Source organism: Amphiura filiformis, chromosome 8 (genome assembly GCF_039555335.1).
Source record: "Amphiura filiformis chromosome 8, Afil_fr2py, whole genome shotgun sequence".
NCBI lineage: Eukaryota > Metazoa > Echinodermata > Ophiuroidea > Amphilepidida > Amphiuridae > Amphiura > Amphiura filiformis.
In genome coordinates, this window is record NC_092635.1 from 55,203,859 (window position 1) to 55,220,278 (window position 16,420).

Below are 16,420 nucleotides of genomic sequence, written 5' to 3' on the forward strand. Positions count from 1 at the left end.
ATGCGCTACGAACAGGCACAACGCAACGCCTAGACGTTGATTCACAGTCTCCATGCATGGTCTCAGCACATACAGATTGTCGCTGAACACTACGGCCCACATCATTTCATTAACCATTTAACAACAATACAGGGACTATCAGCTAAGTAGCGCACACCCTAAACATTCCACAACCTTCGCAGCCTTATTTGGAGCGCCTTATAATCTTAACATTCTATTTTGCACCATTTAAATAAAACATAATATAGCGCCTTTTTTCCAGCTAGATCTTGTAGGAATCAAAGCGCTGTAACTTCGCTGCCATGGTGAATCATCACAATCAGATCGCATCATCTAGGCCAGTTACAACCGAACCTGGCGCAGACCTATCCGCACTTAGATTGTAACATCCACCAATTATCTGCGCAGCTCCCAAAATTCCATTGGGTGAAGGAAGTCTTTGATAACCAAACAACTAATCACCGATTTTTTGAAAGCAGGAGGAAGGACGTAACACGTTGTCCCTGATTGGGCTCGAACCCACAATCTCGCGGTCATTAGTCGAATGCCCTACCCGTAAATTATCGTGATCAACTTAACTTTAGAAATACAGACATGGCAGATGGTGCTATCGTTTGAAGCTAATGTCCTCATTAATGTACAAAAATTAAGACGGTTATATACGGCTATTCGTATTGAGTAAACATTTTAAATAACAGAAAAAGTAAAAGCAAGTTTGTAATGCCTGTTTCAATACCTTGTGTCTTTGTACATGTATAATATATTGTCTCCGGCATTCATTCTTAAGCATGTTACACATACATTTTGCAGAATGCATTTAGTATTTTAGTTACAAAATTCCAAACTTTCTATTATTTATAATAATAAATAGTCTGCTATGCACGCAAAGGAGCTGTGCTTTTACTATCCGCGCCTAATCAATAATGGGTTTTTCACTCCATTGTCAAACTACTGTTTTCTCTGTAGGATTATGCAATGACCAGGTCCTAAACCACTCAGTCTTAAATTAGATGCTTTATAGCAGATGACAGTGTCCAATCAAGCCTATAACAAGGTCAGTCATTCGCCGGCTTGACGAATGGTAGGGCATTATACAAAGAGATACCGCATGCAGGTGCCAATCACAGCACAGGTTTGATTACATTTTGGTATAAATCATAGTAATGGTCAAACAACGTATATAAGTATAGTATAGGCGCAGACGCAGGCCTTTATGCGGGAAATATAATACATACTCGCTAGTTGTCATACTGCAGTTACTGTCCGTTTTCCTATACACAATACACAGTGCTCTCACCATTGACGCGCGACCTTTACAAATAGTGTATGTTAGAAACGCGCGACCTTTACAAATAGTGTATGTTAGAAGTATATTGTATTTGCCTAGTTAACATCACTGTGTGAAAAATAACCGGCCAATATTTAAAGTATTCTCCAAACTTCTAGCAAATATATTTCTCTAACATGACCTAAAATTACAGCTAGGTTAGATGTTCAGAAATAGTCGCACTTTCGTAGAATATGAGTGAGGGCAAGGCATAGCTAGCTCATAGCTAGCCAACTCCCCGTGTTAATTGAATGGAGATTTGACCGAAAATATTGAGCTATATTGGTAACGGACCGCTCCGTTCTGAAGGATGCCACAAAAAAAACGGTACAAGCTACATTTAAAGTATTCTACGAAATTCTAGAAAATATAGTTTTGTAACATGTCCTAAATTTTTAGCTAATTTAGGTGTTTGGAAATAGTCGCACTTTTGTGTTTTAGGAAGGATATGTAAACGACAGATAACACCAAAAATATGAAGAAATTATTTCCAAACCGTGTTAAGTCAACAATCATTATGTTGCTCATTTTCAAGAATGCTGGTTAACAAAAAGCAGGCCATTGTCTCATTTCGTGAACAAAGGTCCACATACCATTGTTTCCTTGCGTTTCCTTTATAATCGGTTACCCAACTGAAGCTGTATTATAGCAGCTCATTGCTATACCGCACATATAAAACAGACACATGTGCACAACCAGAGAAGATCCGATTTAGTTGAGCTGTTTCAATGAGTGTTATCTTGGTTTAATAGCTTTTAATGGGGTTTAAGTCCTGCAAAGGTCGAAGTGAATTCTACTGTAGACATGACTGCATCATGTGCCCTTTTTTGAGGCATTGATACTGCAGCTTCTCCGAACGCAGGCATACCTGTATCCAGAGGTAAATTTTGATGTTGTTGCAATGAATTAAAGTAATCATATCGTCAAGAGACCCACCTAGATGAATATGATATTTATCCCTAGCCAATCTACAATCTGTTATTTGCAATAGCCGACCATCAGAATTCTAAAAGGAGCATGTCCAGGTATCAGCGGTAATTTCACGGCAAGCCTAAAACACATTGAAAACGCCAAAATGCAGTTAATATATTGTATTAGCAATAACAAAGTATGTGCATAAAGATTTGCCTTTGGCATGTCGCTTTCTTGAAATATCACCAAAAATATCAAATTTTTTGTGAAAAACATCCCAAAATTTAAAACAAACATGAATCTTCCAAACTAAATACACATTCGCACTCGGCGGCTCAGTCATTACGCTGACGCTGTCATTTGGGGTAACTCATCGCTTCCTCTCTCCAGATACTTGTACTTTAAGTTTGTCCCTATCAGAGCCGAAGATTGTAATTTGAGGAATCTAAATCTGGAAACTCTAAAAATGTTTATTTTGCCAGTTTGGCCTGTGTTTCGTGGGAACAAGGCAATGTTCTTAGTGATGTTGTTTTATCCAAAAATTTCCAAAACTGATACATGATGGCAATAATAAGAGTCAATGGATCATTTTAATAACAGTTGGTTACATGCTAATGTGGTGGGCCGGAGGTTAATTTACGCATACAAAACAATGATATGGCAAATGAATGTCGTTATAAACTTTATTTGGTATTTTTGGTGGATGAAATATAGTGTTCCAAAATGCGCAATAGTTGAAAGGTTGGCCCACTGTGGACCTCTTGGTGAAAAATTGGTATGAATTTGTGAAACAAGTGAAGATAAGCCAGTCCTCTTTCACATATTGGGCGATGCCTTCAAGCTAAAGAAAACGAATTGGCCTTGAATACTTCGTGCACTTAGCGGGCGGGAGGTTAATTTACGCGTACAAGACTTGAAATGACGAAAGAATGCAAATGTTGTTATTACAAAATCCATTACAAAATCCACCCAAAATTTGGTCCAAAATCCACCAAAATTGAGCATAATTGGAAATACATTGTACATATCACTGAACATACAGGTCGTTTTGTTGCAAAGCTACATTTTGCAGGAAACTGAATTGAATTTGGACAACCAGTTCAAGCAGTTAAAGAGTTTACAAAACAATAGGAAAGAAAAGGAAATGCCTCCTTTGTTTGGCTATATCTCAAAATCAATATTTCCTACTTCCGACTGATTTTGCTTGATCACATCACATTTGAGAATGGCTTCGCTCCGCTAAAAACAAAAGAGAGATGCGCTAAAACAACTGTCTCAATGTATCGATGTAACTGACTACAACGGGCTACCGAGTCCTAAACCAATACACTTTAGCCCAAATTCCTAGCATATAACTGGTTTCTGTATCTACGATACACGTTAATTTTTATTACGTTGTATGTACGTTATTTTGTTTTAGCTATTAAGGTGGTATTGGAGGCATTATGGAAGTGCTCTGAGAGCTAATGAGCTAATTTGCATAAATGCTAATCAAATATGCAAATTACATATTTAGAATACTTTGACCAAGTTTCAAGGCAAAAGTATGCAAAAATAAAAGTACCCTGAACATTTTATGCATTGATTTTTAGCGAAATATTGGCAAAAATTACATATTAATGACCTTCTCCAGTCATTGTAGCTCATTAACTTTAATGATTATTGATAAAAACAATAAGATACAAAGAAAATATATTTTGAAAACCTTTACCCTACTCAATTAATCTGTTTAAAACATGCTCAAAGCATTTCCTAATTTCTAGAAAATGCCTCCAATACCACCTTAATGTCCTAAAGCACGAGGAAGTTTTAACAACTTAAATTTAAAACTCAACTGAACACAGGCCTGATTGATAATAATAACAATTATAATTATTGTTTGTCATTATTTGATGGTGTTGCTGATTAATATCTCATAATTCTATTATTTATAGTGAGTGGGTGTCGTAGGTAATAAGATTCAAGTATCAAAAATATATGCCTCCAGTTATGAAGCTATATTTACACATCCTATTGACGAGAGCAGTCGGCATTGCCGGCCCGGCAAGGCATCTAACAATATTCCATTCATCAAAATTCAGTTAATACAACTTGCGTGGCTGTTCTCAAACATTGTCAAGTGAACTGAATAGGTGGGCATGGCGAGTAATGCTCCTTAATTTCTTCCTAAAAGTAGAACTATCTCATCGTCAGATGATGAATAAAAGTTCGTATATTCTGACTGATCCAAAGAATACAATCGAAGTAATGTTAGAATTAGGACCATTGCTTTCAAGTATTTTTCATCTGGTCATGAAGTAATGTTCGCGAGTTAGTGGTTAGTACCGGAAATTCAGAATTGCGCCAGTGGCTTCTGGGTTTCCACTAAACCCAGGAACAGGTCCTGTGCCGTGTTTGTTTCCGCACAAATGGTATTGCGATGAATAAAAATAACCCTTCCCAACGATTAAAAAAGATACGTTAACTTATAATGGTGTATATGATAAGAATAAATAAATACATATACTCGAAATAAGAACTCGATAATTAGGTTATAAATTAGTTTTTATTAATAGATCACGATTGATATCTTTTTTTGACATATTCGTTTACGGTAATCACTTCTTTATCTACTTGATTGTGCTTTGTATTTCTATTTTAGGTAACCTCGTATTTAAATTCAAACACGCTATAAATACACACAGCAACAATAAAAATATCAAAACTTCATCGCTGACGAAGCCTCGTGAAACTCAAGTAGACAGATAACAGATCAGATAAAGTGAACGGATTTAATATTTATATTAATCAAATTGATTTGACAACGCGTCTGGTCTGGCCTTAAATGCCATCACCTAACCTTCATTAATAAGTCGTTGCATTATGAATAGAGAAAATGCCACTTAATATCATGAGCTAAACGTATTATGATGACTTGTTTGTCCGTTGCTTCTTATTATGCGGGGGTGAGGCTATTCATAAACAAATGGGTAACTTTTCTATAAACTTGCCACTGGGGCTTACTAGCTTCGATTAAAATTAGATGAGCAATACCATAATAATGATGAAAATATCGCCAAATTATTTCATCATTATTTGAAACAAGTGATGTGCATGATAGGCCAGTCCTCTTTCTCCTATTGGGCAATACCTTCAAGCTAAACAAGATGAATTGGCCTTGTCTCCTGCATGTACTTGACGGGCGGGAGGTTAATTTACGCGTACAAGATTTGATATGACGAATGGCTGTCGTTATTACCAAAGATATCGACTTGTTTTACGAGTTATTTGATTTTAAAGATCATTTGTCCCCTTAAGGACATCTTTATGCTATATATCGAAAATGCACGTCAACGTATGCTTTGTAATTGATTAAACTCGTCCAGTGGAAGTTAAGGTGTTAGAAATAATGCTTAATTGAAATCAAAAATGGACCCCGAAAAAGAAGCGTCTGCAAATCACTACAAACTATTCTCTATTAGAGTTGTTATCACAGAAAGAACAATTTGAGACATTTTTTTAGATCAAAATTTGAGCTTTTTTTATTATATTTTAGCCCCTGTGGAGTTCCCTTTTTAACCTTCTATCTTTTTGCTCTTAAATCCACAACGATCAGTCGTAGATTAAAAAGCTATATATTTTCTGAATCCTTATGACGAGAAGAATAATTTGGCCTAAGTTTGACATAAAATTGGACCAATTTTTAATTTTGACCTTGTATATCTTGAATTGTCCAGGGGTGACAATTTTACACCCCTCGGGATGTCATTATGTACCACCCATAGAACAATAATCAACAAAAAAATCTTTAACTGGTAAAACCAACCTATCCTGCTTTGCCATTGGACTACAGTTTGTCCACTCTGAAGTACAAAGTGACAACGCGCACGTATACAGTGCGTTAACAGTGCGTAGTGCTGCGTCTCTGCTGCAGGTATGCGTGCCTTCAAAGTCGGCACAATGTTGCGTCCGCGTCGGTACTTTGTACTTCAGAGTACACTGACTGTAAGTACCCTAGCCCTAACCCTAACCCTAATCTTAACCCTAAATCTGACCCAAACCCTGGCCTTAACCATAACCATAACCGTTATCCTTACTTTTGGACTTGCGAAATTTAGGGCTAGCGTCTGCGCACAGTCAGTGATAGTCAAGTGGCAGAGCAGGGAAGGTTGGTTTGGCCAGTTTAAGTGTTTTAGTTTATGGATTATTGTTCTACGGGTGGTACAAAATCAGATTCCGAGGGGTTGAAAATGGTCACCCTAGGCAATTCGATATATCCAAGGTCAAAGTTTATACAGGGGTCAAAATTTAAAACGTGTTCAATTTTGTCCAAATCTACAATCCCACGCGAAAAGGTTGGGACAGTTTATATTTTTCAAATGTTCCTTTGTACAAATCCAAATGTAATTCGGTATAAAGATCTTAAACATACCTCAATGACGTTTCGTACTACCTCGTAGTACCTTCTCAAATTGACTGATCAACTCTCACACTCCTCGTCTGTTTCCTGCTGGAACTCAACGTTTTGGAGTGGAGTAATTGGTCAGTGTAACTTGACAATGCTTTCAAAAACAAAAAGAAAAATTTTAATAGCTCATTTACTTTTTAATTATGAATTTTTTGAGCATTTCCAAAGCTACAGCTTCTTAATGATTTTTTCAAACATAGTGACCCCAAAACAGTTCCTTTTAGTTTTAAGAGTTAAAAGAACATTCAAGGCTACTATTATATATCAACAAAACTATTTCATATTAATTTTAAGTTCAGATTTTTGGAAATTCCCTACGATTTCCCAAACGGGAAATATACGATATCTCCGGAAGGTAAGGTGGTATGAAAGTCAAACAACCACCAAAATGTTCATTTTTACTCGTCGTCGTCGTCCTATGAGTCATGACTGATCCTTTGTGACCCTGTTGATGATGGTATTCCAGCAGCTTCTGTCTTGAACCAGACGGTGGGCTGCGACGAGAGAAATACCTGTTAATTGTTTATAAACAGTCCATATAAGCTTCTGTCTACATCTTCTACGACAGCCTTCTACGTGACCTTGCATAATTATTTTCTCAATGTTGTCGCCATCTCTTTTTGAAATGTGGCCAAAATATTCCAGTTTAAAACGATCTATTTTTGGCACATGGAAGCATGCTCTCCAGTTTGATTTCTTACAAATTCATTGGTCTTATGTTCTTTCCACGATATTCTCAGCATCTTCCGCCAGCACCACATTTCAAAAGCCAAGATCTTTTTCTTATCTGTCATTCCAACCGCCCACGTTTCACAACCATACAATGCAATCGGGAAAACCAGAACATCCATAATATGAATCTTGGTAGCTTTTGAAATGCCTCTGTCTTTCCATATATCTGTCAAAGCAATTGCGGATGATCTTGCCATGGCTAGGGGTCTTCTGATTTCATGTGAACTGCCCTCTGCATTGTCTATAAGTGATCCCCGAAAGTTGAACGTTTCAACTTGTTCCAAAACTTCTCCATTCACCTTCACTTGCTGATTTGCATCTCCTCCACAGATCATTGTCTTTGTTTTCTTGACATTGAGATGCAGCCCAAATTACTCACTGCTTGCTTTTACATTGTCTATGAGGTCCTGAAGCTTATCTGATGACATTGCAATAAGGGTGGTGTCGTTTTTACTCACACTCTAATGTAATACCAATAACTCAATTTCAGAGGTGGATGTAACTCTCTACTCCATGTGTATGAATGGGCCTTCAACCATAGAAGGCCCAAGGAATGCTTCAACTTTGTCAATACCGCTGTTTTCCTCGTTTTTTTTGTTGTTTTCAAATTTCCATTTAAAAAAAACCCTATGACAATTTTAATGACTTATCCTTCACTTTTCAGTAATTTGTGCTCAATTTTAATATTTTTACGCTGGGATCACTGAATGAGCCTTTGATTCATAAATTGGAACGCTATGGCTTTCGCGAAAAAATTCAAATGTACAGGAAGACCTCCCGCTATGTAGAAGTTCACTTCGAGACTCTACAACTTCAAGCTGTTATGGTAGCGCGGAGGTGGTCTCGTGCGTATTTATAAATGCATATTTATAAATATAGTTGAAATATACTGATATGGTTTATCAATGGATGCAGTTATGCAAAACCAGAAAACGTTCCTGAAAGTTAGTTGTTACTAACATTATGAAATAATTTTAAGTAAAGAATAACAAAATTAATAGTTTGTAAATATTATGTATACCGTATTATGGCTTCAAGACGAACCATAATACTTTAGAACAATGGGCTATTCCATTTAAAATCCGCACTACCCCTGTGGAAGATTTAGTTAAAGTCTTCCACAGAGGGAGTATGAGTTTCAAATAGAATAGACATTTGGGTATAACCTTCCATTTGAAATACCCACTCTAGTTGTAGAAAATATTGGTAAAGCCACAGTATGGGTTTCAAAATGATTAACCCTGACCAATTATACATATTTCCAAAATCTTCCACAGGGGTAGTGTGGATATTAATTGGAACAGCCCAATACATGTACCATATTTCTGGTAACTGTGCAAAGAAAATCACATTTAACCTCATATTTCGCCATTTTAGCCCCAAAGCTAAAAGTTTAGCCTTTAATAATGTCACAAAGCGTACATAAATGCAGCTTTAATATGTTACAGTACAAGCCGGGGATATTATATAAAAATATGGCAGTATTTATAGAATATGCCAAATCGACATAGGTTAATTTATACCGTGACATAATTATGAAATAACTATTTTAAAGAATAGTAACTTGCGTCAATTATCCACCACAATTGCTCTTTGGGAATACAGCAGTAAATTTACGTGATTTACTATCCTTTTAATTATAGTTTATAAAAAAAAAAATCAAATTATGATTGAAGCAAGATGAAGGTCAAAGCAATGTAGCCTTCCTGGCAAATATTACACCCATGACGGTGATTCTGCAGTCTATTTAGGTGGTAATTATTTTACACGTCCCAAACAGCCCTTTGGGGACATACGTGACGTCACACTAGAAACACAAGTTATTCACGACATAGAATAACAATTTTGTACTTCCCTGGTTATCGCTTTAAACATCAAAACGAATAAAATAAATGAATAGATTAATTACCGGTATTAATAGATAATCCCAGCAAACACAAAACGTTTTCGACATCATTCGCAAAAGGTTATAAAAGGTTGTCAGAAAACGTTTAAATGTCGGGTTATATAAAGGGTATATTAAGAGTATAAAACGTTTTCATAACCTTAAAAAACATTTTTGATAATCTACTGCTCAGCAAACAAAAATGTTTCACAGAAAACGTTTAAATGTCGGGTTATATAAAGGGTATAAAAACGTTTTAATAACATTCCAAAAACATTCTTGAAAACTTGATACAAAACATTCTAAACAGAATGTTATTTTGTGGTTTAAAAATATTTTGCGAAAAATGTTTGCCCAAAATATTTTCAATAACGTTTTAAAAACGTTTTCATGACCTTTATATAACCCGACATTTAAATGTTATTAAAAGGTTTTGAAAAAACATTTTAAGAACATTTCTGTGTTTGCTGGGTTCAAACATTTTAACATAATGTTATTTAAGTATTGACACAGTATTTGGCAAAAATGTTTGCAAAAATAGCTTACAATAACATTTTTTGAAAACATTTAAAAATATTGTTGTAGTGTGTTTCCATACAAAACGTTTTAAAACGTTATCATGACCTTTATATAACCCGACATTTTAATGTTATTAAAACGTTTTTACCTAAACCAAAAGCCAAAATATAACTTATTTAAAACGTTTTTAAAACGTTTTTGTGTTTACTGGGAATATATATGCTCACAAGTTATGAGTGATCATCTGAATATGGAGTAGTTTTTGCATGGAATCTAATTTGTCTTGATTCAATTTAAATTAAAATGAATAAATATAGCCATTTATAATATTAAGCTCAGTGATTTATAATGCGCTACGAACAGGCACAACGCAACGCCTAGACGTTGATCCACAGTCTCCATGCATGGTCTCAGCACATACAGATTGTTGCTGAACACTACGGCCCACATCATTTCATTAACCATTTAACAACAATACAGGGACTATCAGCTAAGTAGCGCACACCCTAAACATTCCACAACCCACACCGACACCGCCTGGCTAATAATTATTTGGTGCAGAAGGGACACTAAAATGAATACACGGGATCGATACACGTGAATTGCTATGCACGATTTTGATATCAGACGAAAATCTTCTGATACCGGGTTAGAAAATGATGAATATCACCCGTCATGATTTTTTTCTCAAGAAACCAGATTTGGTCTCATAAACTTGGAAATACGTGTTGAACAGATATGATACATCTAATGCTAGTAAGGTGACTCATTCTGGAGTAGTTCATAATGGTATAAGTGACCATTCACTTATCTATGGTATAAAAGGCAAAGATAAAAATGTCAGTCAAGGTCATAAATTTGTCAAATCTAGATCATATAAAAACTTTGACATGTATTCTTTTGTAAATCAGCTCAGTAGTGTTTCCTGGGCCTCAGTATATGAGGCTGCTGATGCTGACTTAGCTTTAGATGAATTTGAGTGTATTTTTCTGAATGTTGCAAATAACCATGCACCTCTGAAGCAGAGAAGAGTTAGACAAAATTTAAGCCCATGGTTAACACCCGAAATTAGTGAATTGATGAATAATCGTGACATGGCTAAGTTAAAAGCTGTAAAGTCTAATAATTCTATGGATTGGGCCAATTTTCGTTGTCTAAAAAATAAAGTTACTAGTGCAATTAGGAAAAGTAAGCGCACATATCTTACAGATTCTCTTGCTGCTTGTAAAGGTAATACAAAGAAAACATGGAAACAGCTGCGTTATATTGTTCCTTCTAGAAAATCATCTTCTAAAATAAATTGTATTCGAAATGAAGATAGGGATATAACAGATCCAAAGCTCATTTCAAATGAATTAAACAAGTTCTTCACATGTGTTGGATCTAATCTTGCTGCCAAACTTGGTCCTGTTGATATTCATGATGCTTGTAGAAATATTGATAATAATGTTAATGATTCTTCCAATGATCTCTCATTTGATATAATTCCAGTGACTGTTGAATATGTTATTGAACAATTATGTAATCTTCCTACCAACAAAGCCACTGGTTTTGATGAGATCCCTGCAAGACTTTTAAAGGCAGGAGCATATGTAATTGCACCTATTTTGACTCACATAATAAATTATTCTATCATGACGTGCAAATTTCCAACAAATTGGAAAAAAGCAAAAGTCACACCTATCTACAAGAGTGGCCAGCATTCTGATCCAAACAATTACAGGCCTATCTCTATTTTACCAGTTGTATCGAAAATTATTGAAAGGGCTATTTTTGATCAACTTTATAGTTATTTAGACTCTAACAATTTGATCTCTCCTTACCAATCTGGTTTTCGCCCTTCACATTCTACTTCAACTTCGCTTGCCTTAATAACTGAAGATTGGTTTGACAATATAAATGATGGTAATGTTATTGGTGTATCAATGATTGATTTAAAAAAGGCATTTGATACTGTTACCCATGCCATTTTGATCAAAAAATTACAGTGTTATGGAATCGGCAAATACAGTATTGATTGGTTCAGTAGTTATCTTTCAAACAGAACCCAAGCTACATCTGTTAATGGTTCTCTTTCTGATTTTGATCTTATTAGTTACGGAGTGCCTCAAGGTTCAATACTTGGACCTCTCCTTTTTATTGTTTTCATTAATGATTTACCAAACTGTCTTAAATTTACTAAGATCAGCATGTATGCTGATGATACCATTATTTACTGTGCTGGCAAAAACCCAGCTGATATTGTACATAACCTTAATAATGACCTTTCTTCAATGAAACAGTGGCTTGACAATAATAAGCTAAGTTTGAATGTAAATAAGACTAAATTTATTATGCTTGGAACACCACAAAGATTGGCTAAAATTAATGATGATGTTTCGAATGTTCATATTAATGGTGATATTATTGAAAGAGTTTTCTCTTGCACCCATTTGGGTATAATAATTGATAGTAATTTAACTTGGCATGATCATATTGATTATTTGTTGAAGAAGTCTGCCAGGAGTATTTCTATGATCAGGAGGGCTAAGTCATTAGTTCCCATGAGTGCTCTCAAGCTTATATACAACTCTATTGTTGCACCACATTTCAATTATTGTGATATAATTTGGGGTAATTGTACCAAAACAGATTCAATTAAGTTGCAACGAATGCAGGCAAGAGCTGCTAGATATATTTGCAATGTTCCTTGGGACACATCAGGGTCTGAAGTTCTTAATCAACTCAGCTGGTTGAAACTTGCTGAAATAAGAAACATTCATTTGGCAGAGTTCATGTTCAGGGTTACAAACAACATACTTCCTGATAATATTTGCATGTTATTTGAGAAAAAGGAATATAATTATAATCTCAGGCGTAATCCAAATAATGTTGATGTTCCTTTTCCTTCAAATAACTTTAAGAAACGCAGTCTTTCATACAGGGGTGCTCATCTATGGAATGATCTCTCAGCTGAAGCACAGTTGTGCGACAGATCTGCTGCGTTCAGGAGATTGCTTTACTGTAATTATGAATTGAACTTTGCCTAAATGTTTGCTTTTGGTTATTACTTTGTCAATTGTACTTGCTTTGTATGTTATATTTTATCACTTTGTCATATATAGTTTTTATACTTGTTTTGTATTTCTATTTACTTTTAATATCCTTGATTAATGATGTAATGTAATGGAACATGTAAATTTATGTAGCAACACGGCCCCAGGGAAGACCAGCTCAAGGGCTGATCTGGGCTTTTCCGTGTATAAATAAAATTGAAATGAAAATGAAATGATAGTCGCTAGAATGCGCTTTGAAAATTGGCCGTGCGCTTTGAACTCAAAATTTGACCATTTTATATTGCGTTGGTCCTGTTATGGACTACAGCGTGCAGCGTGTAGTACAGCTGCACTCACTGTAGGCAGTATAAAAGTCGATGACCATTGACCTCAATGGGGTATACAAGCTTAATCACGCACAACCAAGATCGATTACCCGGCTATTGTGAGTAGCCTCAGTTATGTCCCTCGACTAATTATTAGTTTAAAAGAGCTTTAAAGGTTTGAACCAAATGGCTAATCGTGGCTGTGGATTTAACCTACCATGGCGATTCCTGCCATGAAGATATAGGGTCGAAGACACTGTGCAACCTTCGCAGCCTTATTTAGAGCGCCTTATAATCTTAACATTCTATTCTGCTGCCACTAGAATACTAATGTATTATCACACCATTTAAATAAAAAATAATATAGCGCCTTTTTCCAGCTAGATCTTGTAGGAATCAAAGCGCTGTAACTTCGCTGCCATGGTGAATCATCACAATCAGATCGCATCATCTAGGCCAGTTACAACCGAACCTGGCGCAGACCTATCCGCACTTAGATTGTAACATCCACCAATTATCTGCGCAGCTCCCAAAATTCCATTGGGTGAAGGAAGTCTTTGATAACCAAACAACTAATCACCGATTTTTTGAAAGCAGGAGGAAGGACGTAACACGTTGTCCCTGATTGGGCTCGAACCCACAATCTCGCGGTCATTAGTCGAATGCCCTACCCGTAAATTATCGTGATCAACTTAACTTTAGAAATACAGACATGACAGATGGTGCTATCGTTTGAAGCTAATGTCCTCATTAATGTACAAAAATCTCCATGACATTTGGAGGTGTAATACTAATGTTATGCCTCACAGAGTCTGGATGTGTCACGGGAGCTGACGGCGGACGGACAAAATACTAATGTTATTGTTATGACATTAATAAATAAAACAATGATCCCGAACGCTCTCAAATAACAGATAAATATAGTTACATAAAGTTAAGAAGATGCCTACTTCAGAACTTTATATCTTGAAAAGTATTTGAACAACAGGTATTGCAATGAATAAGATTATAGTATATAAACTGTAACCAAAGATGGAACTAATTTAATTACCTAATTAAGTACTAATTAAGACGGTTATATACGACTATTCGTATTGAGTAAACATTTTAAATAACAGAAAAAGTAAAAGCAAGTTTGTAATGCCTGTTTCAATACCTTGTGTCTTTGTACATGTATAATATATTGTCTCCGGCATTCATTCTTAAGCATGTTACACATACATTTTGCAGAATGCATTTAGTATTTTAGTTACAAAATGCCAAACTTTCTATTATTTATAATAATAAATAGTCTGCTATGCACGCAAAGGAGCTGTGCTTTTACTATCCGCGCCTAATCAATAATGGGTTTTTCACTCCATTGTCAAACTACTGTTTTCTCTGTAGGATTATGCAATGACCAGGTCCTAAACCACTCAGTCTTAAATTAGATGCTTTATAGCAGATGACAGTGTCCAATCAAGCCTATAACAAGGTCAGTCATTCGCCGGCTTGACGAATGGTAGGGCATTATACAAAGAGATACCGCATGCAGGTGCCAATCACAGCACAGGTTTGATTACATTTTGGTATAAATCATAGTAATGGTCAAACAACGTATATAGAAGTATAGTATAGGCGCAGACGCAGGCCTTTATGCGGGAAATATAATACATACTCGATAGTTGTCATACTGCAGTTACTGTCCGTTTTCCTATACACAATACACAGTGCTCTCACCATTGACGCGCGACCTTTACAAATAGTGTATGTTAGAAACGCGCGACCTTTACAAATAGTGTATGTTAGAAGTATATTGCATTTGCCTAGTTAACATCACTGTGTGAAAAATAACCGGCCAATATTTAAAGTATTCTCCAAACTTCTAGCAAATATATTTCTCTAACATGACCTAAAATTACAGCTAGGTTAGATGTTCAGAAAAAGTCGCACTTTCGTAGAATATGAGTGAGGGCAAGGCATAGCTAGCTCATAGCTAGCCAACTCCCCATGTTAATTGAATGGAGATTTGACCGAAAATATTGAGCTATATTGGTAACGGACCGCTCCGTTCTGAAGGATGCCACAAAAAAACGGTACAAGCTACATTTAAAGTATTCTACGAAATTCTAGAAAATATAGTTTTGTAACATGTCCTAAATTTTTAGCTAATTTAGGTGTTTGGAAATAGTCGCACTTTTGTGTTTTAGGAAGGATATGTAAACGACAGATAACACCAAAAATATGAAGAAATTATTTCCAAACCGTGTTAAGTCAACAATCATTATGTTGCTCATTTTCAAGAATGCTGGTTAACAAAAAGCAGGCCATTGTCTCATTTCATGAACAAAGGTCCACATACCATTGTTTCCTTGCGTTTCCTTTATAATCGGTTACCCAACTGAAGCTGTATTTATAGCAGCTCATTGCTATACCGCACATATAAAACAGACACATGTGCACAACCAGAGAAGATCCGATTTAGTTGAGCTGTTTCAATGAGTGTTATCCTGGTGTTATCTTGGTTTAATAGCTTTTAATGGGGTTTAAGTCCTGCAAAGGTCGAAGTGAATTCTACTGTAGACATGACTGCATCATGTGCCCTTTTTTGAGGCATTGATACTGCAGCTTCTCCGAACGCAGGCATACCTGTATCCAGAGGTAAATTTTGATGTTGTTGCAATGAATTAAAGTAATCATATCGTCAAGAGACCCACCTAGATGAATATGATATTTATCCCTAGCCAATCTACAATCTGTTATTTGCAATAGCCGACCATCAGAATTCTAAAAGGAGCATGTCCAGGTATCAGCGGTAATTTCACGGCAAGCCTAAAACACATTGAAAACGCCAAAATGCAGTTAATATATTGTATTAGCAATAACAAAGTATGTGCATAAAGATTTGCCTTTGGCATGTCGCTTTCTTGAAATATCACCAAAAATATCAAATTTTTTGTGAAAAACATCCCAAAATTTAAAACAAACATGATCTTCAAAACTAAATACACATTCGCACTCGGCGGCCCAGTCATTACGCTGGCGCTGTCATTTGGGGTAACTCGTAGCTTCCTCTCTCCAGATACTTGTACTTTAAAGGAAGTGTCCGGTAATCACAACATTAAGCCTTATATGTTAGAAAAATAATTATCAAGCACGAATCACATGGTTTTATTTCAATCAAACTCATATTAACCATAAAAACGAATAAAAACAGCCGTCTCTCAACATGCGATTTTCAAAATTCCCGCGCCGAAA

At 35.8% G+C, this 16,420-nt stretch overlaps 1 protein-coding gene across 1 annotated transcript; it reads right to left on the bottom strand.

The window, feature by feature from the left end:
* Nucleotides 1-7,342: 7,342 nt before the first annotated feature.
* Nucleotides 7,343-7,753, bottom strand: LOC140159611 (uncharacterized). Its single transcript, XM_072183106.1, has one exon. The coding sequence runs from the start codon at nucleotides 7,751-7,753 to the stop codon at nucleotides 7,343-7,345; it is 411 nt and encodes a 136-aa protein (XP_072039207.1).
* Nucleotides 7,754-16,420: the final 8,667 nt, after the last annotated feature.

Excerpts from the sequence above, each read along its gene's own strand:
- LOC140159611 (XM_072183106.1), bottom strand. The coding sequence starts at position 7,753 with ATGATCTGTGGAGGAGATGCAAATCAGCAAGTGAAGGTGAATGGAGAA.